The sequence below is a fragment of the Sebastes umbrosus genome, chromosome 20 (genome assembly GCF_015220745.1).
Source record: "Sebastes umbrosus isolate fSebUmb1 chromosome 20, fSebUmb1.pri, whole genome shotgun sequence".
Lineage (NCBI taxonomy): Eukaryota > Metazoa > Chordata > Actinopteri > Perciformes > Sebastidae > Sebastes > Sebastes umbrosus.
The window spans coordinates 9,155,565-9,180,410 of record NC_051288.1 but is presented as its reverse complement, the minus strand read 5'-3'; the positions used below and the strand labels follow the sequence as shown (position 1 = coordinate 9,180,410).

Sequence of the window (24,846 nt, the reverse complement as noted above, 5' to 3'; positions counted from 1 at the left end):
TTTGTTTTTTCTTCATATGTTGTGTATTGTGGAAAGTGTGGGTCTGGAGGGTTGTGGTGTTGTGGTGCTGTGGTGGTTGAGGGTACCTGATTGTTGCCAGTGGTTCCGCCGGGTCTCCCTCCCGCCATCTTTAATGTGTCAACAACAAGAAAAACAAAAAAAAATCAAAAGAAAAACAACAAAATCAAATGAATATAAAGAAAATGTGGGACAAAGAGAGATTTTGTTAATGACTGGCTGAGTGTTCAACAGACTGCTTCACCAATGAGCTCCTTCCATGTGGGCCAAACAGCACCAACGTCTAAATAGTGTTCTGCTGACATCACCGTCAAATGAAAGGAGCTGATTGGTAACCAGTGCAACAGTGTACTGTATGTCTGCATGAAAGCTAAACAAAGAGCACATAGGAACCTTTTTTTTTTTTTTAAAGCTGTCTTCATTAAGAAAGCAGAAACATGAGACAGCAGACATGGGTCAAACAGTTATGAGTAAGAATTCATAGATAACCACAGTTATGGCCTGATTCTGTATGCATTTCTACTATACAACACAGCTTACAGACAGTTCAATATGTCAGTATATTTCTGAATGTGTTCGTCCTCTTCAGCACCACTGTCAGCTGTCGGGGAGCTCTTTACTAGCTGTGCTGTTGTGTGTATGGACTCACGTGGGCGGAGTTGTTGTTCTGGCTGGATCGTGACCTTCGTCTGGAAGTGATGCCGATGTTTTCTCCTTTCAGCAGGGAGTGGACCACATCATCCAGAAAGGTCATCTGGATCATAGACGGATCTACGTTCTGAGGCTCTAGCACCTGAACACACACACACACACACCAGATTCATGTGAACTGAGTCTATTAGACCTCCTGGTTTTTAAAGGTGCTGCGTTTCACGGTAACACTTTATGATAACCATCACTTATAAATGGTAAATTGATAATTAATTAAACTTAGTTAATAGTCATTTTACTGTTAACAAACAATAATGTTTACTAATTATTAGTAATGCTATAATGTGTGAGTACCTGGTCATTCATAACGACCATGTTTCGACTGAAGAGGTCGTGGTGTGTAATGATGCCAGTGAACCATTGGGTGGCCGAGTCCTGTCGGTACACACGCACGCGGTAGCCATTCAACGAGTAGGGACCTGGAAGCAACAGGAGACAGTTCCATCACAGCGTTATTGTCCCAATTGCTGGAAGTATCACACTTTACTACAGGCTCCTCATACTGGAAGACACACTAGTCACAGCAATGAGATGACTGAGAAGAATGAGTCACCTCAACAAACAACTGTTCCACTTTAAACATTGTAGCTGTGATATCTACAGAGTGTAATACTTGACGATATAAAAAGAGTGTAATAAAAAAAACTTACCTTGCATAAAAATTTCCTGCACCTTCTGGTCTTTGAGCCAGCCCCTCACTTCTTCATGGAGCTGATGGTTGTCTCTTAACACTGGGCTCTGACTGTCCACCTCATCCTGAAAGACACACACACACAGGATATTAAACACACTGAAACACAAACCTGTTTAAAGTAGTCCACACTAGACAGATAAAGTGCTTTCACGTCATTTCTCATCTTTCAGGTGGCAAACTACAAAGTTGTGCATAGTAGAAAATGTGGTTAGTAGCTGCAGGGACACGGCCTGGTTACTGCTCAGTCTCAGCTGGTTAAACCTCTGTCCTGTCTCCTCCTGCTCTCCACCAACACTTACAATACAGACAAACACACAACGTGGTATTTCAATTAACATATTCTTTTGTTTCTGTTGAAAGATAACTGCAAGAAAATTGTGATTTCTTCGTGCCCTATAAAATCCAAATTTGATTTAATCTAAAAATGTATTTAGGGAACTTTCTCTCAGAACAATGCTCTCTTTAACAGGACTGCAGTCTCCACACACAGAACCACAGATTTAAGCTGCCCAGTGCAACCACAGCCTGTTACCACAGTCTGATCTGTTAGTCATTAGCCCCTTTCACACAGAGATTCCGCAGCACTGCCGTAAAGAAAATCTCCTGTTACTCCGGCTTTGCTTTTGCACACTGAACCAAACAACGGTGGCATAATGCCGCCTCGCTGTGTGATTTTAGATAGCATGCCGGCATCACGGGAGCAAAAGGGGTGTGACGTTAAACACAACAGTGTCGGCGTATAGTGTGTGTGTGTGTGTGTGTAGTCCCATGTGGCTGCCCCTTTCGCACATTTTTATCTGTTCAAAATGTGCCTTAAAAGGAGATTAATCAAGTATTTAATACTCTTATCAAGATGGGAGTGGGCAAATATGCTGCTTTATAGAAATATATGTATATATCTATTATTAGAAATCAATTAACAACACAAAACAATGACAAATATTATCCAGAAACCCTCACAGGTACTGCATTTGCATAACAAATATGCTCAAATCATAACATGGCAAACTGCATCCCAACAGGCAACAACAGCTGTCAGTGTGTCGACTTTATTATGACTTGCCCCAAACTGCATGTGATTATCATAAAGTGGGCATGTCTGTAAAGGGGAGACTCGTGGGTGCCCATAGAACCCATTTTCATTCACATATCTGGAGGTCAGAGGCCAAGGGACCCCTTTGAAAATGGCCATGCCAGTTTTTCATGGTTGGTACCAATAGATTCCTTAGGTTATCTTTCGCTACAACCTCCGAAAGATTGATATTGCAGGAAATTAGTGGCGTTAAAACAAATCAGCGTTACCGCGTTATTATCGTGTTAACTTTGACAGCCATAGTCAAAATATCAAAACAACAGTAATAAGTATCAGCTATAATCAAATACAATGTGAAACTTTATTATGAGGCATTATGATGCAGTATTATAAAGACCACTTTAAGACCAAATTTGAGAAAAAATAACAACTATTCCAATAGAAGCAAACGGAACCAACCCTGCTGCGCTGCTTGCCATGCTGAGTAACAATGTTAGTGAAGAGCAGCAGCAGGGGTTCTGCTGTTCAACTGGTAGCAATCAGTAGTGAAATGCACACAACACAAACAGATACTCTTATTCTATTTCTGATTCCTGTTGGGACAATTCATTCTATAAATGTCCCATCATAAAGTAACTGGTCAGAATTGAACTGTATTCTCCTGTAAATACATATAAGAACAGATGTGTATTTCTATGAATAAACACAGCACAGCTGGAATTCACAAATCACACACACACACACACACTTAGATGTACAACAGCAAAGAGGGGAACCGTCGGCCTTGAAAAGAATGAAAGAGGAAAACAAACGCTTGCCTTTGTTTGTGTCACACACTAGGTCACAGAGTGAGAGAGGGTGAAACACCGAAAGAATCAAGAGAGAAGCAGAAAAGACTATTTTGTTGTTTAACGGAAAAATCTTCACCACTCAAACACACACAAAGCAACCAGACAACACTGACAGATGACAGAGTGAGGAAGAGGAAACCAAACCACAGTCACCACACTGGCAGCACACTCTGCTCTTCTGCGTCTCTGTTCCTCTCTCTGTGTGTGTGTGTGTGTGTGTGTGTGTGCGCGCACAGTTCAATCAAAGTTATTTTGGTCTTCAAGGTGATGCATCATATGTGAATCAGAATGGAATACTGAGCCACTCCTATTTCTAGTGATGTTTGTCCATTTTGAACAGTTTCAATATTCTAAGTAGTACCTAGTAGTGGGATTCATATTTTAATAACATAATGTGTACATTTGCATAGCAGGACAGTTTCTCCTGAGTGGTTGAGGTCAGAAATCTGTCTGCTCTCTAATTATTCATAGTATGGTATACATAGTATTATAAAAAATGTATAGAATCTAAATTCAGATGTGAATGCCCCAGTCACATTTGGCTCTAAAGAGACATGTTTGTCTCAAGACCGAGGCCCTCTACAGTTCATATGGGACAGGCACGAGACATAATAGAAGTCTTCAGATATCAGTGCAGCTGGAATGTCTCCTCGCAATGCAGGGCTGCACGAGTCAAACACAGACGGGAGGCCAGGAGCAGAGGAGACGAGGCCACGGCTAGCATTTCAACTTCCTGTCTCTGTGTCTCCTTCTCTCCGTCTCTTTCACCTTCTCTCCGTCTCCTTCTCTCCGTCTCTTTCACCTTCTCTCCATCTCTGTCTCCTTCTCTCCATCTCTTTCACCTTCTCTCCATCTCCGTGTCTCCTTCTCTCCGTCTCTGTGTCTACTTCTCTCCGTCTCTTTCACCTTCTCTCCATCTCCGTGTCTCCTTCTCTGTTCTCCTTCTCTCTGTGTCCGTATCTCCCTCTCTCCGTCTTTGTGTCTCCTTCTCTCCGTCTCTGTGTCTCCTTCTCTGTGTCTCCGTATCTCCTTCTCTCCATCTCCGTGTCTCCTTCTCTCCATCTCTGTATCTTTGCGTCTCCTTCTCTCCGTCTCAGTGTCTCCTTCTCTCCGTCTTTGCGTCTCCTTCTCTCCGTGTCTCTTTCTCTCCCGTCTCCGTGTCTCTCTCTCAATTCAATAGACTTTATTGGCATGACATTTGGCGTGTGTTGCCAAAGCACAATTATGATTATGGAAGACAATGAATGAAATTAAGAACTAACTATATTAGTTAATAGAATTAAATACATAATGAAATAAGTAAATGAAATAAAATACTATAAGTAATCAATTTAGTACTGGTATAATTTCAATGTGACTTTTGAAACCGTCTCTCTCTCTCTCTTCCACTATCTCATTTTCTCTCCATCTCTCTCTCTCCCACTCGCCGTCTGTCTGTCTCTCTCTAAATTCAATTCAAAAGGGCTTTATTGGTATGGTAAACATACCTTTACATTGCCAAAGCACATGTCAAATATAAACAAAGAAATGTACGTACAATATGTAAAGATCTCTCTCTCTCTCTCTGTCTCCTTCTCTCTCTCTCTCTCTCTCTCTCTCTCTCTCGTCCTGCTGCAGTGTTCTAGTTTCCAGCCTTGTTCAGCTCTAAATTAAACCAGCGTACAGAGTAAAAATAGCACGGTGGAATGCAGCTCTACAGAGGTCAGCACAGACGTCTCTCATATATTCTCACAATTTGTCGCTCTGATGATTTCTTTTACCACTTCTATATGAAAGACCCACACAGCTAAAACTCTCGATCAATCCAGTTGATTCTACACACAATAACAATAACTGAATGGATGAGTAAACACTGCTGATATTTGCTTTTTTACCACCAAAACATCCAAACCCTGGATTCACCTCAGACACACAACTATGGAGCACAAAAACCAGTCAGTACATGACATGAACATTTAGTTCCTAAATATCTAGATCGACTCAGTATTTCATAGCAAGGTCATTACAGATTAAAACAGTCAATCTTCTAATGTTTGTACTATATTATCAACTAGTTTGTAAAGACATAACCAGCTTTGTTTACACAATCTCTTGTCTCTACCACTCCTTACAGCTTCATCTGAACCTGATCTACTAACAGCCTCATAAAGCCCTCACTTTCCTACACTGTGACTATGTTTAGCTTTACTCTGGCTGAAAATAACACACATGTAGATGCGCCTATGAGTATTTCTACTAACACCACTGCGATCTATTCTGGCTCACTGCTGGCCTGTTTAGACACGATACACACGGAGACTGTGTTACCAAGGCAACATGGTCACCATGGCCACCGATTGGTCTGTTTTCATCAGACGAGAGAGAGAAATGGAATATGAGCACAGAATTCAAGTGCGTGAAAACAAAGATTCACTATGAATCCCCAAACGTGAGTCAAGCATGTCATCCGGTTATGCTTATTATGAGTTAGAGGTGGGGCAAAAATAATGCAAATGCGCCTACCACAGCGAGCAATCAACCCTCAATCATCAGGGCGTTCACAAAGGCAACAACAACATATAAACGTGACCAGTTGATTCATCTGATTTATTGATCTCAGCATGCCCTTATGTAAAATAGTGTTTACTGCCTTTACATTGTCGCCACTCTGCGGCCACTTACGGGTGTTCCAACCTATGCATCTCTAGTCCATAGATAATTATATCTATGGGTGTCTCTCTTCAGCTCCTATGGGGAGCCAAAATCGTGATTGCAATGAATATTTGATTAATTGCGCAGCCCTAACAGTATGCCATTTTATATAACGATACTGATTTACATCCTGAAATATTTAGTGTTCTGTGAAGTCAATTGAGAAATTGTTAATGGAGAAAATAACCAGACAGAAATGTCTGTTTTGACTATTCAAGCAAACTGAATAACAAACATCAAAGTCATCATCACTTTCATATAAAAATCTAATACAATTGTAAAAGCTTTGAGAGCCATGCCCTATATTCTGAAACACAGCTACTTGTGTCTTACTTTGAAGCAGAAAAAGAACAGAACAGAACCTGTACCTAATCACCACCTACACAACAAATGACTTTAAAATGACTGTTTCAGTAAGTAACAACTAATTAAATCCAACATAAAAGTATAAAAGTGGAACTGTCCAGTGGCAGCAGGTACGTGAAATGATGTGCAAACTGAAAAAAATAATTGTTGTGGAAGGTTTTGTGCCAGTTAATTTCAATTAACCACTGCAAAATGTGCCTGTGAGGCTGAATTGAATGCATGCCAGTAACCAACCGTGGTGTGAAACCAATCTCTGGTTCTGTTTTGTGTCATCCAGGACAGGAGAAGCTGCGTATAAAGAACCCTTTCTATCGTAAATGTAGTTTTTTTTGTGTGCTTTACAAAACTTATACAAATGCTTCATTATCTACTAATTAAAATACATTATGGATAACCACTTTCGTTATTGTCTCCAACCTTTTCCGAGGACAATTTCTAGGACTCAAGGCTATTTGTTCTAGCTCTGCTGCGAATACAACAAAGGGGCTGAGGCAAACACACCGCGGTGTGACACAAGGACAACTTGTGCACCAGATAATTAGTAACACACCAACAAATATGACACACACTCACACACATATACTGTATATATGGAGACAAAAGACAGATGGCTTGTTAAACACTTCAAACACACTTCCTTTCGAGGGACAATGCTCGTTGCCGTGGAGACACTGAGGCTGAGGCGTGAGGGAGCAAACTGTGGGAGAGTTTCTGATTACTATTCTTTCAGCACTGATAGTGTTATTGCTGCTCAGGGATTTAAATGATGAATGTTGAGAGACTTCTTTCAGGTATGACGTGTACAGTACAGTACAGAGTGACTGAGGATCATATGTATTCGTCATGTTTACTTGATACACTGTAGCTGTGGCCTAGTGTATATTTCAGACACTGTATGGATGTCGACTGAAACAACTGCATGAGAGTTTACGGAGCAGAGCCGGATAGTTGTCAGACTCTGGTCGGAGCTGGCCGATGCTACGCTATGATTGGCCAGTCTGCGTTCGTGGGGGTGGGACTTAGCGAAGGGTCGATTGTGTTCACAACCTGTTGCTCCAATCTGAAAAGGAGATTCCGAAGAATGCTCAAAAGGAAGTTTTAATCAAATATAAAATAATGGTTGGATATCCCATCACATCTCTGTGGACATGATAAAACAGTTTTAGTTGGATTGTTCTGTTGATATATGTACTGATGAGAGGTAGCAGTATGTAATACAGATGTTTGAATGCATACTCTCCATGTGACTCTATTAATGTTTATGTGTGTATGAATACATGTGCATGCATTGAAACAATTGATCAACTTATTTCTGAACACCTCATTTTTCAGTTTCAGTTGGTCTTAGGTTAGGTTTGGTTATCTATAGCAGTGATTCTCAAAGTCGATGCCAGAGGTCCGTGGCACTGTGTCAGGGGGTCCACGAAATAAGTTGCTATGAATTATAAAATTGTGCTGTATCATTAAAAAAGTACATATCTACAGACGGGGACCGTTTGCGCCAATAAAACAAGCATATTGTGTCCATTACTACCACCCACGTTAGCTTTGGGCCAATAGAAACTCTGATATGATTGTGACACATCACGTCAATCTGTCATGAATCAGTCACTTCACTCAGGGCGAACATGGAGAAATATTTAAGTAAGTCTACACCACGTCAATTGACACAAAGTCCAAACCAGCTAAATTGAGAAAATATGACAACAGTTATATCGAGCGAAAGCGCCGGGAAACTAAAATGCGTCATGTGTCCTCAGGCGCTAGCGAACGAAGCCATGAAGCCGGCCGAGCTAAAGCGACATCTAATTACGAAGCATAAAGAATATCAGGGCAAACAGGTCTGAAGTATTTAGGTTGGAAAGTTTTAGAATACAAATAGTTTCAATGGTGTCTAAGCGTAAAAATGGTAGTAAACATTATGCTTAATCAGTGTTACGTTTATGAGGGGGTCCTTGGAACATGCTCTCCCCTTTAAGGGGTCCCTGGCCCCCAAAAGGTTTGAAAACCTCTGATCTACAGAATAGTGAGGTACTTCATCAGTGCTGTACTGAAAATAAATTGCATTATTCCAACAAAATAATCTAAACTCAAGGTGTGAGCTTTCAACCAGCATCGCAAGACTGAAGAACCATACTTAATTCAAATTTCATCTGCTGATGAAGAGCGTGAGATGTGGTCGAAAGCTCTCGAAATCTCGAGTAAAGATGAGTTTTTCAAACTACTATTTCCGAGGTCAAGAATGACCTTTCACATTGTTCACATTGTATTTATTAATAACAGCTGTGCTGAGTACTTCTGTTGACAGAGACAAATGACCGGTAAGCCCAATGTTAAAGCTGACGACACCTAACGAGCTCTCTAATGATACCACCGGCAGCTCTACCCTGTTGTAGCTCGACACAGGACACAATCGGCTGGATCATTTCCCTAAAAACGACTCACCGAAAGCTCACAAATTAATACAAATTGGGTGGACACCCATCTTTAATCAAATCTAAATAGTACAGAAATCTGCTTTCACGGAGCACACGGACCAGAAAACAGTTTCATTGGTCCTTTTGAATAAGTTATGGAATTAATGCTGATAATCTACCGCCGACAGATGTCGTGTCCCGTAGCCAAATCAATTGTCACCTGCTAAAATGAGAGGCCCTATTGTTGGTAGTTAGTGAGCTAGCAACCACATGTAAGGCAATCCCTCTATATCTAGCAACAGTGTGAACTGACACCACAGGTGTCTCTTTGAGCGTGTGTCTGGGTGTGTGTGTGTCAGCACACGAGATGTTGTCAAAGTAACGTGACACTGGGATGAAGTAGCCTCAGAGAGAAGGACACACACTCTTCTGTTACTGAGCTGTGTGTAGTTTGGTCAAACTGAGTCAGCACTAACAGTTTTATTCTCCACCTCCTGTCCTTCAGCCTCAACACACACCACAACTTTATAGTAACACACACATACACACACACACACACACAGACAGAGAAGCACAGACTTGAGCAGCAGGCTGGGTTGGCCCACTAAACAGTGACTTCATTGTACAGTTTATGCCAAACAGATTGTAGCCCCCTCCCTCCTTCTTTCCCTCCTCTCCCTCCTCTTCCTCCCTCCGGTCTTCCTGTCCAACTGGAAAAACAGAGAGGGGAGTGGCCTGGGCTTCACTGCTCTGAGTGAGTGTGAGAGAGAGAGTCAGACTGTTTTTACTGCTCTGTGGGGCTCAAAGGTCTCCAGAAGAATAGGCGGCTCTGTGCGGGCATAGCGGTTTAAGAATGGAGGAGTGTGTGTGTGGTGTGTTGTGTGTGACGTGTACATCTCTGTAGTGAGTCGTGCCAGAAGAGTGAGGCTCCCACTTTCCTTCACTTCAGATGGCGGCAGTTACTGGAGGACTGGGAAAGTGTAGGAGTGTGAGTGTTCTGGTTGTGCGTAGGCCTGTCACGATAATTATATTAACCACTCATCGTACTCGATCATTTTTACGATAGCGACTTATCTATACCATATATGGACATGACTCGGATCATTTTTACGTTATTGACTTATCGTACTATATATGGACTTGACCTCGATAATCTTTACGTTATCGACTCAAAGAACTATATATTGACATAACCTGGAGAGAGTTGATAGTGAGGACAACAAGCTGAAAGGCTAATCTGCTGCTTATCACGAACACACATCAAACAAAAAAACCTTCAGTTCACTACAACCCCCGCTCTCTGTCACAGTGAGGACAAGGCAAAGAAGCACAGAAGTTATCAGGATGTAACTCCAGTTCTATAAGCACACCATCACTCTGTGTCACAAAAGGAAATAAAAGAATGTTAAAGCACAATATGGCCCTGATGATGTACGATACATGTGTTTAGTGTTGCTGAACTATAAATCCAAACCTTGGCTGCAGGTTCTACCTGGGTGTACGAGCCTCTGTGCCACATTAACTGTGTGCAGCGGAGTGTGTTGCCGGGTGTGATGTATGTAACCATCTTGTTTCTAGTGAGAGCCTCGGACCAGCACGTTTCTCTGCTCTGTGTCTGAGCAGCCATTACATTACACTGTGTTTACTCATCTAAGTGTATCTGTGGGGCCATGGTGTGTTTTGTCACTGCACTTTAAATCTTTTTGTTTTTGTGTTTAGAGTACAGCAAAGCCTCTTGATTTCACAGTGTTTGAAGCCAATTAAAGGTTGAAACACGAATGACGAGAGACGAGCCGCTGTTGCGTCAGACAATCTCGCAACGTTCGTTGTATTTCTTTACATTATCGGCTTTACTTTAGGTCGACATTATAGATTGTGCTCTCCAAAAGCCAATCAATGGCTGCGTCATGACAGCGTGGCTATGTGGATTGATTTACTAACACAGAGCTGTAGGAGATCTGCTACACGTAAGGGACTTCAAATAGAAACAGGACATCTCTCATTTGTAAGTAAAACATTTTACAGGGACACGTTATGCTGTAATTGCACTGTACACTTTACGACACACTAGGGCTGCACGATTATGGCCTAAATAATAACCACGAATGTTTTGATCAATATTGAGATCACGATTATTTATCATGATTATTCATAGGTTTTAGGGACAAATATTTGTATTACAATTTCACATTTAAATAAACAGAGCGCTTTGTTATTGTCATCTATAGTGGTTATTTGCATAAAACACACACAATTCAAATAATTAGGAAATCAATTATAGTATTTTCATTTAAATATTTGCTTTGATTGAAAAAAATCTTGTCATTAGTAGTTCTAATTATATATTATAAGCTGCTTAAAGCTAGTGTTAGGAAGTTAAAAAGGTAATCATTTTCTTTGTATTATCTGTTTTATATTGAAAGCATCACCTTTAAACAACTGGATTTCCTCGAGTTTCTCGCCAAAAAACTTCATTTTACAAAATTACATTTGAATGCATCATGATAGCGTTATAATTTATAATCTCCCAATGCTCAGTATAAGTAGTGAGTAAGTATGTAACATAGTGTGTAGAGCTTGAATGCACCATAATGTACTCAATGGAACCTCCGTTGACGGAGCTCTTCAGCTCCGTGCTGTTGGAAGATGAGCCGGTCACTGTGATTACTCTGAGCAACATGAATTATGGGAATGAATTACAACACAATAAGTGCCTGATTAAGTTAGTTGTTTCAAATGTTTAAGGTAGTGCCTCCACGGCTTATTTTGGACTTGCAGTTTTGACAAATTGCAGCTTTACGTCTTCTTCACTCACACTGAAGAACTTCGACACTGATGACATGTGTTTGTGACCGGCAAAAGATATATGAGACTGATGGAGCTGAAAACCATGATTAAGGTGCATCTCTAACTGTTAGTTCAGGAAGCGTTTGATTAATGCAGCAGAGTTTTCTATGAGCGGAGCATTTTAAACGTCAATATCACAGTCGATCATGTTCATTTAATTGTGGGAAGCCAAAATCGTGATCGCGATTAATATTCGATTAGTTGTGCAGCCCTACCAGTAACACGTTACACTGTAATGACACTGTCCACTTTACGACACACTTTAAAAGGATCCCATTTCAACTGTCAAACTAAAGGTCGGCCAATGTGTGTTAACATGTTAGCTAAGTCCAGGTAAGTCCAGGTCATGCCAGACTACACGGAGAGACAACTAAGTCAACACATGCTGTCACTGTTACAGATATCAAGTGTGTGTGTGTGTGTGTGTGTGTGTGTGTGTCAGCCTTCTATAGGAAATAGGACAAGACACTGGGGATCATGCTGACTGTATCCTGCATTAGACACACACACACACATCTTGTGCTTGCTGCAGAGCATGGACTACATTATGACTTGTTAATGAGTGGTTTTAAGGTTCCAATGCCAAACATATAAAATAAACAACACTGCTGTGAAAACTGTCTGTCAATCGATTCAAATATTTAATTGCATTAATCGCATGATTGTCCATAGTTAATCGCGATTAATCACAAATCATTTTTTATCTGTTCAAAATGTACCTTAAAGGGAGGTTTGTCAAGTATTTAATACTCTTATCAACATGGGAGTGGGAAAATATGCAGCTTTATGCAAATGTATGTATATATTTATTATTGGACGTCAATTAACAACACAAAACACTGACAAATATCGTCCAGAAACCCTCACAGGTACTGCATTTAGTAGGGATGTGCATTTCAAGCAAAAATACCTTTCGAAAATCACTGGGAATTAGTTGATTATTATTTGAAAATCGCCGCATAACCCGCAACCCCCCCGCAGCAGCTCCGCCGGGAGAGAGACACAGGGGGGGAAACGACATGTAGCGTAGGCACATTTTCCCATCCAACGCTATGGCTTAAGAGCTTATTTCAACCATATTGTTGGAACAGTGGAAGAGGCCAATGGAAAGACAAATCATGACGGTTTTGGTGATGACGATATGTTCTGCTGCTCGAACAGCTGATCTACCTGCTGAAACTACGAAGGGCGCAGCACCGCTAGCAACAACAACAACTTGCCCCAAACTGCATGTGATTATCATAAAGTGGGCATGTCTGTAAAGGGGAGACTCGTGGGTACCCATAGAACCCATTTTCATTCACATATCTGGAGGTCAGAGGTCAAGGGACCCCTTTGAAAATGGCCATGGCAGTTTTTCCTCGCCAAAATTTTGAGTAAGTTTGGAGCGTTATTTAACCTCCTTCACTACAAGCTAGCATGACATGGTTGGTACCAATTCCTTAGGTTTTGTAGTTTCATATGATACCAGTATCTTCACTCTCACAAACTAAGCCTGCTACAACATAAAAATCGCAAGTTGCATTAATGAAATTAGTGGCGTTAAAAAGAATTTACGTTATTATTGTGTGAACTTTGACAGCCCTACTTCAAAAACAATGCTAGCAATAGGTAGGCTACATCTGTGATCTCTGGCTTATTTCTACAATGTTTTGTCAGACACATCATTATGCAGCAAATCTTTGCACATTTAAAAGAGATTTCACATTGTGAAGCACACAGAGAAAAACATTTAAGCAAATCTCTGTTTAAATCCCCATCCACGCTAGGAAAACAGGAGAGGTGAGCACTCCCTTCTGAGGACACCTCAAATGTCAGAAACTAACAGCCAAGTTCACTGGCCTCAGTGGACAAGCCACAGAAACTACTGCACAGATTCAAAGCATGAGTCACCAGAGGACACAGCAACAGTGGCTCTGACTTCTGATTGGCTGCAAACGAAAGAAAAAATAGAAATAGAGTCTCTCTCTCTCTCTTGGTATTTGGACTTGTCTTAAGCACACACATTGATGACTGATGGTGAGAGTGCAGAACACAGTCTTCCCGTCTGGTTGACACTGAGTGGAACACAGTGTTCCAGCCAGCACAATACAACAAGCTGTGGTCAGCTGCAGAGTACCGACACACACACCCACACACCCACACTCTCTCATCAAATACACAGCCGCATAACAGAAGCATACATCCGTGTGATTTACCGCCAATTGTGACGCTACAGCATCTATGTATGTGTGTCTATGTATCAGCCTGTATTAATGTGTTTGTAATTTATGAGTCAGTAGTGAGCAGCCATGTGTAAAATCCCTCAGAGGACAGACTGTGGCTGCACATGTTGGCTTTATATTCACATTAAACCCTGGCAGTGTCAGATCCATATGGAACACAGCGCCCAACCCTGGCTGCTCTCTGGGGCCAACAGCGCTCCATGGCTGCGGTATCCAGCCTCGAACTAATTGTGAATGACTAATTCTTCATTAGCAAACGAGAACCAGTTACAATGCGTACAACAGCCAAAGGACGACATATTTATAGTTCTTTTTTAGCCAACAGAAACCATTTATGCTCTTCGCGACAGCAGGTAGCTTTGATTTGGTTCGATTTCATTCCTAGTGTTACTTGCTCTGTAACTGAAACCAGTGCCATGAGACGGGACAGCCAAAAAGTTCATTTAAAATCCACATTCCTGCTTTAATTAGCTATCTTACTCCTGTCCGCTGTAGAGGTGGGACTAGTATTTCTAGAGGTAGGAACTGCATGGTCATTCTAAATCCAACGCTTGCTAACTAAAGTGAAGATATCACCATTTAGGTATTTAGGACACATTTCTAGGTGTCAAAATATTTCTTTTCTCTAAAGCAAAGCAAGAACTAGTGCTTCCAGTTTCACATAATTTTACTGACAACTGAGATCAACTGAGGCTTAACACTTATCGCGCATGCAATGTTCATGTAAAGAGATGAATAGATGCAAATTTGGGCCGGTGCGATGCAAACGGCATGAATGACGCGCATTCACGGGAGTTGAAATATTTCAACTCAAGCGAGAAATTCACGTGACGCTGTGTCCTGAAAGCCTCTAAGCATTGAGATTCTCCTCTTGTTGTCACTGACGTCCTGACGTTGTTGAATCAGACATGGAGGAAAAAAAAATCTTGTATCTGTCTGTGGTCACCCAGAGCTACGATAGTACATCATACCTGTACAGAGACCGGACCAAACTCTGTGTATAAATGTATGTGTATAAACCACAGACTGTCTCTGGTAGAAACAACAACGTTGCTGTCATATTTACACGTAGATGACTTTATGGTGGAGTGTTGATGGAGCAGCTACTGTGTTAACATAGCCTGGCAATGATCGATCCAAACTCCATTCAGAAAACAAGCAATTTAAAAGTAGTTTGCTTGTCGTCTTGGTAACAGACCTGACAAAGCATGATTTCAGACTTTTTACAAATCAACATCATTATGTAGTTATTTCGGCATTCTTTTAATCCATTTATTGCAATTAAATCACGGCAAAATGTCTTTATTTAGGGTTCATACCGCAGTAGTAAACCAGATGAATTCAGCCGATGTGTGACTTATTAGATACAGTAAATACAGCTCAGTGAAATTTATTGCGAGTGACGTGAATGAACACAAATGATCCCGCGGTCAAACTTGCACGAGTAATTGTGCAAGAAAGCAAATATATGTGCACTGTTAATAAGTAAGTACACTGTAATCTTGCCTCGTTTTAGTTCAAATTAATCTTTGCAGGTGTCAGATGTCTTTACTGATTAATTGGATTTATCAGGTTGCAGTTTGTTGCAGATGTGTATATGGTACTTTATGGTAGTAACAAAAGCTACTTGAATAAAAATCTGCATTAATCATCAGACACAGCAAGCTGATGAGCATTCAGTGTATATAGGAGTGGGAACGTGATTCTTACCTGGTATGGTTGGAAGGCTGAAAGGTCAGACAGGAAGTCCAGCTGTCGGTCTAACAAGAATTCCACTGCTGTTGCTGACAACAACAGGCTCTTCCCCACCACTGGCTTAAACGCCTGCACACAAAAACACACAGTATGGTCAACAACAGCACAGAATAACAATTACACAATAATATAATATTGATATCAGGAGGACAGCTCGTTTCTATGAGGAATCTGATCCAAACATCACATTTGAATCCATTTAGGTTTATTTATAGAATTCATCAATTCTATAATGAATATGTAATAAAAAATGCAATGTATTTTGTAGGGCTGGGATGATTCACCTATCTCCTGATTCGATACTATCATGATACTTGGATGCCGATTCAATATGTATTGTGATTTTCAAGTATTGCGATTCGATATTACGATTTATTGCGATTTCTGTTAACGTTTTTAACACTAGACCATAGGAAAAAGTTGAACCATACACTTCTAGGGACTTTTACTTTGGAAAATATCTCCATTAATATAGTAAAAATGTTTGATTTCCAGCATTAATGTAGTCAGAGATGTCCTGAAGTCAACTATATCAGTCATTGTCATTATTTATTAAACTTTTTCAAGCAACCCAAAAATCAAAGAATAAAGACATTTCACTCACAAATTAGTGGTATTTTCTTTTTCATTTATAAGGGACATGAAATGTTTTATACTTCTGCTGAATATAATCCAATCAATCTTATTTTCCATACATATATTTTGTGTTTTGTTAACACCTTATTTCGAAAACCGGACGTAGTCACACGTGTATACTGTACTTCTCCATGGTCGTCGCTAGCTCTCCCATCAGCTCCGTCCTCTTTATACATCCATATGTGTAGTGTTTACCAATTTGGATTTAAAATGTGAGGGTGCAGGTCGTATTCACACAGACCCTCCAACGTTTTCTACTTTGTCGTTTCAGCGCGGTTTGTTTGACGTCACGTTACTCAGACTACAACAATAAAAGCAGCAACTTCCTTCTACCTCCGCATAGACTCAAATGAAGCAAATACATCGATTCTGGCATCACGATACATAGGTGAAACCGATTTTTTTTCCCACCCCTAGTATTTCGGAGCTCCAGTTCTCTCTGACAGAACACTATAAACCAAATGTCTGAGAATTGAGGCAGAGGAAACAGAGGAATGAGCAATAGCAGAGATTAGAGGGAGGACATGATGAAACGTGGCAGAGGAGGAGAGTGGGATGGAGGAGAAAGAGACAGAGAAGGGGATAGAGGGATAGCTCCAGAGTGATGAATAAATTAATAAGTAGAGGAAGTCTGACAGTTCAAAGGCAGAACACTCCACTTTGATGTTGCCTCTTTTTACACACATGCACGCACGCACGCACGCACACACGATGTCTGTCAGCCTGCGGCGTGAGCTCAGCTGTTACTGCACATACACGACAGACTTCCATATTTCCTCTTCACATCCATCTGTGCTGATGTGAACACAGTGCAGTCGCACTATTTACAGCTATATTCATCATTGTGGAGAGGTCGTCTTAACCGCATCACATCGCTTCGTATCTTTCCTGCCTGATATCAGTCAAGTACGGCTGGAGAGGAGAGCCACAGCGGAAGACAAGTGTGTGTTTGTGGAGAAGTACAGTACGTGTAGCGGGGGCTGGTGCTGCTGTGATTTATGGTTACATAACAAGGTCAGTCTGATGAGAGATTAAAGGTGAGAAACATGACAACTGTGACCCCCCCCTCCCTTACAACACACACACACACACACACACACACACACACACACACACACACACACACACACACACACACACACACACACACACACACACACACACACACACACACACACACACACACACACGAGGCAGGAGCACATTTGCAAGCAAAACATGATAGCGTGTGTGTGTGCAGCTCTATTTCTGTCCATCTGTCTGTACATATCACATTTCCAGACTCCACTGGCAGAATGCAGCCGGCAGAATGCAGCCGGCAGCACAGGCTGGACATTATTTTGGAAATTTATGTATATTTAAAAGTGCAGATGTCACTTTTGTCCACCCTTTGGCAGCAGACAGAAGACAGAGTCTTGACCGGTGTCCCATTCTGAAGCATTATTAGAACACTGCACTGATATGCACACTAAAGGACGATAGGATGTTTATATGGAACATGAGTAATGCTGGCTACACACTACACAAGAATCAAGCCGATTCCCTCCTCCCGATAATCATCAGCAAAGCCCTGTTTTGTGATGGTTCTAAAGATTATCTTTCCAGATATTCCTGTGGTGTGAGGTATGTTAAGAGTGTTTTTTTACATCCCTCAATCGGCTCCACACCGATTTCAAATCGTAAATATTAAACATGTTCAATATTTACAATAGGATATCCTGTTGTTTGTGGAATTTTCAGTACAAAGTGAAAAAACTAACATCGCTAATTCTTCCTGCCTGTCGTTCGCCATGTTTGTTACACTAAAGTCATGTTTGATAGCGAGAGATTTTGAGATATTTCCATTTTTTTGAAGTCTGGACTCTTGTTGTTCATGAATGAGTCTGTTAGTGTGTGGTGTGCTGTTTTGGCCAAATCGTTGCTCTCCACACACTATAGGATCAAAACTGTTAAATTTAACAGAACATGTCTTTATGTGTGGCGTCTCTCACATTTACAAAATCTGTCAAGATTTGAAAAATCTTTTAGTGTGGGCCAGCCTTAACCTACTTCTCCATCAGATTTTCAGCAATAGCAATTGTATCTGAGTACTTCAGCCTGTATATCCAGGATAAAGGCCTTTACACACCGGGGGTGAGACAACATGGAAATGCAAAATACTAGCCTGCAAATATTATACGTCTGAGGCTTTTATTATGAAAGGTAAGCACAGAAGGAGGGGATCTGGTCTGCACTGTCTTGTCAAGGTTGAAAGGAGTAATAAAGTTTACCGTTTTTGATTCGGACTATAGAGCCTCAGTGTTGTTGTTTCATAAATAGTGCTACAGCAATGAGTCCATAAATGACAAAGAGCTTCTTTTCTGCAATAATCCAAAACCCGATGGAACAATCCCATTGGCATTTTGTCCAGGTAACCCAAGGTGATGTTAACTTCCTGGTTGGCCTATAAAAATACGTCATCCCCGCAGCTCTCTATGTAGGCGCAACTCAACCCGTTCAGCACGACATGATTGCTTGATGCCTTTATTCACAGTGTGAAAGAAAAAAAAAAAAGAGTAAATCGCTATTTCGCCGCGTAATATTCACATTCTGTGTGAAAGTATTCATGACAAAAACAACAGCTCGAAAAATATAAATACTTTGCTGGTGTGTAAAGGCCTTCAGGCTGCATTCAGACAGACCTTTGCTGTGTGAAAAAACACAGCCCTCGTGTTGCAAATGCATGATGGGACCTTGGCAAGGTTTACAGCATGTTAATACAGAACACAGGAAGTAGGCCTGTTACCGTGACAACCACTGCAGGCACACTAGGCTCGTTAGGCTCTGTAAAGTATGTATGACAGACCTTGGGTAAAGAGAATGACTCAACTCTGTCGACACACACGTTTGTAGATCTAAACATGGTTGTAAATATGTATCATGACACCAGATCCAGACTATAGGGCCATCACACTGGACATGCTCAGCAGTCAAAGGTACCTTTGACTAACTGATCCGTTTAGCCTCAGACACACCAAGCCGACATCAATGAACTAACGTCGATGAAGGCCGACTGTTGTGTTGTCTCACGTTGCCTTTGTCTTGGCCGACAAGTTGCACTTGAACACACCGCAAAGACTACAGCCGCCGGCCAGTTAGCACGTACGTTCTGCGCCTACGTGAGATGAAATAACGCTCCACACCAGCAGGCTGCGGTGGTCTGTATTCATCATCCAAAAAGGGAAACAGGAAGACCGAGGACGGCGGCTATACAAGCCGTTGTTATGTTACGTACATGAAACAAACTTATTGTTTTCCCCAGCAGATGAAGGCAACATTTGCACAAAAAACTTGTGTTCGTCGTTGTTTTCCAAGTTAAGCTTGAAAATATATTCTTCACCTTTGGAAGAGAGGTTGACAAAATAAACATGACCTGAGCTTTCACACAAAATATGGAGTTTTCCAAGTTGTCATAAGATTGTAAAGGTTCGAATTTCCATTTCCATGAAACTCAATCTGTTGGGGAAGATGGTGCGATATGATCGAAAGCTTGACGGCAGCTACCAATGAACCTTGTGGTGAAACTACTGTTTCCGTGGGCTGAAAAATGAAACTCTCATACTCAACTATACAGTTCTTTCTTCTGTTAGGTCTGTTGGCAGGATGAATGAAGATACACTATGATTCACTATGACTTTCAGTAATAAGCCACGTCACGGCTGGCTTTATCTTTCACCGAGTAGTCGTAGCTTTGATTCTTAGTCTTCTGATTTCCATCTTTGGAAAACATTGTGTTTATTGTTAAGTTTGTAAAGAGTAACCAACAACCTTTATCTAACTTTGATAGCTATAGAAAGACAAAAAAAAAAGACTACAAATAATTACAAGGGCTGTCAAAGTTAACGCGATAATAGCGCGTTATTGCAAATTCGTTTCAACGCCACTAATGTTTTTAACGCATTAACACAACTTGAGATTTTTAGGTTGTAGCGGGCTCAGTTTTATAGCTAGAATGAAGATGCTGGTATCATATGAAACTAGAAAACCTACAGAATCCATTGGTACCAGTTATGTCATGTTATATTACGGTACATTTTGGCTAGGAAAAACTGGCATGGCCATTTTTAAAGGGGTCCCTTGACCTCTGACCTTCAGATATGTGAATGAAAATGGGTTCTATGGGTACCCACGAGTCTCCCCTTTACAGACATGCCCACTTTATGATAATCACATGCAGTTTGGGGCAAGTCATAGTTAAGTCAGCACACTGACACACTGACAGCTGTTGTTGCCTGTTGGGCTGCAGTTTGCCATGTTTTGATTTGAGCATATTTTTTATACTAAATGTAGTACCTGTGAGGGTTTCCGGACAATATTTGTCATTGTTTTATGTTGTTAAGTGATGTCCATTAATAAATATATACATACATTTGCATAAAGCTGCATATTTGTCCACTCCCATATTGATTAGAGTATTAAATCCTTGACAAATCTCCCTTTAAGGTACATTTTGAACTGATGAAAAAATGTGTGTGAGATTAATCACGATTATCTATGGACAATCATGTGATTAATCGTGATTAAATATTTTAATCGATTGACAGCCCTAGTTTATTGTTAAATTTGTAAAGAATAATTTATCAACCGAATCAACGCCAACATCCTTTCTCTAACTTTGATAGCTAAAGAAAGACTACAAAAAAGATTACAAATAATAAAGCACAGCAGGAGGTTAATTTAGGTTCATGAATGTCAATTATGTTTAGTGAAGCTGAAGATAGGCAGACCTGTACTGCTAAACCTGTTGTGGATTTCATCTAAGCCCATAGAAACATGTCAGGAGAGGTGGAAATATGAGCCTTCTCATTACTGGATGGAAGATATTTCATTTCTGACTTCTGAACTCAAACCCAGAGCCTGGCTGCCGTCTGTGGATCCCTGCTCTCATTCATCTCTCTCTCTCAAACTGAAAGGACATGACAGTTCCTCCATCCCCTCTAAAATGACTTGTCCACACACACACACACACATACAGACACACATACATACACACACACACACACACACACACACACACATCCCACTCAACCGCAATTGGGTCACATCTGCCAGTGTGCCAGGAAAAAAGCATTCTGTCACTGCGTATTTCCAGACAGGCAGCAGCAGAGTGGATGAGCGAAGGAGACGCATTCACTAATACTGTCAACACACGACGCACATTAAAACCAGTGGAACTACATAGAAACTTCACAAAGAGAACCAAAGACATAATGAGGAAGCTTGTTAACAAACACACACACACACACACACACACACACAAGCTCCGAGGCAGGAATAACATGTGAAGAGGACGGACGTGAGTAAACGGCATTCCGAGAAAGCAGATCGGTCTCCATGAACGCACAACACATCCTCCGCTGGCCTGTGTGTGTGTTGAATAATTGATAAGGAAAAGTGCAGCAGAATGTAAAGGAGATGAGGAGGTGATGATGGAGCTCATGCATCACTAAGTGACCTAGAGAGGCTACACCACACACACACACACACACACACACACACTAAAGCTTTGTCATCCAGGGGGCCATTATCTGATGAAGGTCAGAGAGAGGGAGGGGCGGGGGGGAGACACGGACAGATAGAGAGTTATAAACCTAAATCAGCCTGCATGTATGTACATCGTAAAAAAACAAACACACACCACAAGAAGCTTTTATTTTTTTTTGACAAATTAGGAGAGAGACGGGAGATGGCGCTCACAGGGACCCAGGATGTTAGAACGTTTAATTACATTATTGGGAAAGTCATATGATTAACTGGTGCAAGTAGAACACCCACCTGGATCTAGATTAGATTGTGATATGTGTCATTAAACTGTCACTAAAGGAAAAGATGATTTTGAGAAAAATAGCAGTGGGTGGTTTATAAGGCTGGGTGTTGTTTAAGACAGGGGTTCTCAAATGTTTTGGGTCCAGGGACCCCCTTATGCCAGGATCAGACTACACAATATTTTTGACGGTTACGATGGTCACTATGTCGCATTAGACGATTGAGCAAAAATACTTTTTTTCTACTTCTTTCGATACCCATCATGAATGGAAGCATTCAGTTGCATAAAAAGCCACAACCATCGCATTTATTTTTCATCAGACGCCACAGGCATGGTTGGTGGTTGGTGGCGTCTCTGCACGCTAAACTGACAACTCCGTCAAATACCCTGCGCTCGAGGCTATCGCTCTCCTATCCATACTCACTTTCTCACATGTGGATGCTTTCAATACCTCTCTCTCTCTTTGGGTAATTAAATACATATAAACACTGACTTTAAACTTTAATTGATTTTGTTTTTTACTACAGAGAACCCTGATCACAAAAAGCCAGTCAGGATCTGACCTGCATTCGACCCAGGTCAGGATCTGGACCCATACAGATAGACCGTTGACATAGGTGTGACCAGCATCACTACTTTGGTGTGAGTGTTGGTTTAGATGAGGGGCACGTTGTGAAGATTTTACCCATAAACCTGATCGTTCTTTTTAAAATGATGAACCTTTGTATTTAAACAAGGGCTGTCAATCGATTCAAATATTTAATCATGATTAATCAAAATGTAGCATAGGTTTGGCGCGTTATTTCGTGACACGCTATTATGACATGGTTGGTGCCAATGGATTCTTTTAGGTTTTTTAGTTTCATATGATGTCAATATCTTCACTCTAGCTTTAAAACTGAGCCCACTACAACCAAATTTGCTTTTATTCTCGCATTAACTTTGACGGACCCAAAAGAATCTTTCATGACATTTTTGATTATTTTACATATTTTTTTCCATAGCCAGTGAAACATGTCAAAAAAATGGTAGAGGATTTGCAGGATGGGTTGTAGCGTGGTGCTGCACTGATGAGCAGTGTTCTCTAAGTGGGTCACAGTACAACAGCTTCTTTTCAAGACCCACACACACACACATGCGCGTACACATGCATGCATGCACAGGTTGTGTTCTTATCTGCTTATTGCTTTGATGGTAAATGATCAGAGTTGTCAAAACACAGCTGCTCTCACACGCACGCGCACACACACGTGGTAAGCTATGCATACTTGCTCTAAAATATGAGCGTTATGCCTTTGTTCACTGTCTAAACAATATGAGCTGATAGGTTGGTTAGGTCGATCACTCTCCAGCCAACAAGAGGCTGCGACACTCACACAATTTAATTTCAAAAATCTCTTCAAATGTCAGTTGTTAATGCAAATTAAATTCATTCGTTCAACTATAATTAACAAATTCTTGTTAAACAATTAAACACGACCAACCTTGCTGGCACCGTTTCAAAGAATGACATTTTATGTCATGACACGTCACAACAGGATGAATAGAAACCCTGTTTCCATCAACTAGGTGGCTGAGCGCTTTTCCTCTGTGCCACTCCACCACCCTTAACTTAGTCTACAGGAACCAACCAGCGTCTGGAGATCTACTCCAAACAGCTACTGCAGCTGGCAGCTCAACGGTGACAACCTACTGTACACTGTATAATACAGTCTTACAGACTGAACATTAGAAAAGACATTCAATGTAACTTCATCCCAATGAAAAACACTACTAAAAATTAGGGCTGTCAATGGATTAAAATATGAAATCGCAAATTAATCGCACATTTTTTATCTGTCAAAATGTACCTTAAAAGGGAGATTTGTCAAGTATTTAAAACTCTTATCAACATGGGAGTGGGTAAATATGCTGCTTTCTGCAAATGTATGTTTATATTTATTATTGGAAATCAACAAACAACAAAAAACAATGTCAAATATTGTCCAGAAACCCTCACAGGTACTACATTTAGCATAAAGAAATATGCTCAAATCAGAACATGGCAAACTGCAGCCCAACAGGCAACAACAGCTGTCAGTGTGTCAGTGTGCTGACTTGACTGTGACTTGCCCGGAAAACTGCATGTGATTATCATAAAGTGGGCATGTCTGTAAAGGGGAGACTCGTGGGTACCCATAGAACCCATTTTCATTCACATATCTTGAGGTCAGAGGTCAAGGGACCCCTTTGAAAATTGCCATGCCAGTTTGGAGCGTTACTTAACCTCCTTTACGACAAGCTTGTATGACATTGTTGGTACCAATGGATTCCTTAGGTTTTCTAGTTAAATACCAGTATCTTCAGCCCGCTACAAGCTCAAAATCCGCAAGATGCGTTAATGCGTTAAAAAAATGTGTGGCATTAAAACGATATTGTGTTATTATCCCGTTAACTTTGACAGCCCTACTAAACATACAGCAGAATTAGTCAGCTGTTAATCAGGCAACAAACAGCTCCAAAGAAGACAGCCCATCTGTTCCAAGTGTATAGAGATTTGATTCATTTAATGAATCAAGACATCTGCCAAACGGAAAGTGCATCAACAAAGAGGAACTGAGGGTACAACCTGAAAGTAATTATAACCCACAGCTGCAGCAATCTATGCAAAAGGTGAGTTAATTCATTCAGTTTCACTTTTGTTTGTGATTTTATTATGTTGCTATGCCCTGTGTATATGTACATGCATATGACACATAATCAGTCAAACTGCAACATGAGTGCCGCTGCACTTATTTTAATTATTTTTTACTGTCA

The 24,846-nt window shown here is 40.9% G+C and overlaps 1 protein-coding gene across 3 annotated transcripts in view; it reads right to left on the bottom strand.

The window, feature by feature from the left end:
* Positions 1-24,846, bottom strand: part of jmjd1cb (jumonji domain containing 1Cb) — a 124,244-nt gene that overhangs the window by 24,409 nt on the left and 74,989 nt on the right. For all 3 annotated transcript variants that reach the window (XM_037755469.1, XM_037755471.1, XM_037755470.1), the window contains 5 exons: positions 15,564-15,677; positions 1,380-1,485; positions 1,024-1,148; positions 668-811; positions 87-128 (listed from right to left, as the gene is read on the bottom strand). In XM_037755469.1, coding sequence (XP_037611397.1) covers positions 87-128; positions 668-811; positions 1,024-1,148; positions 1,380-1,485; positions 15,564-15,677 — 531 coding nt within the window. The remainder of the gene's footprint in view (positions 1-86; positions 129-667; positions 812-1,023; positions 1,149-1,379; positions 1,486-15,563; positions 15,678-24,846) is intronic.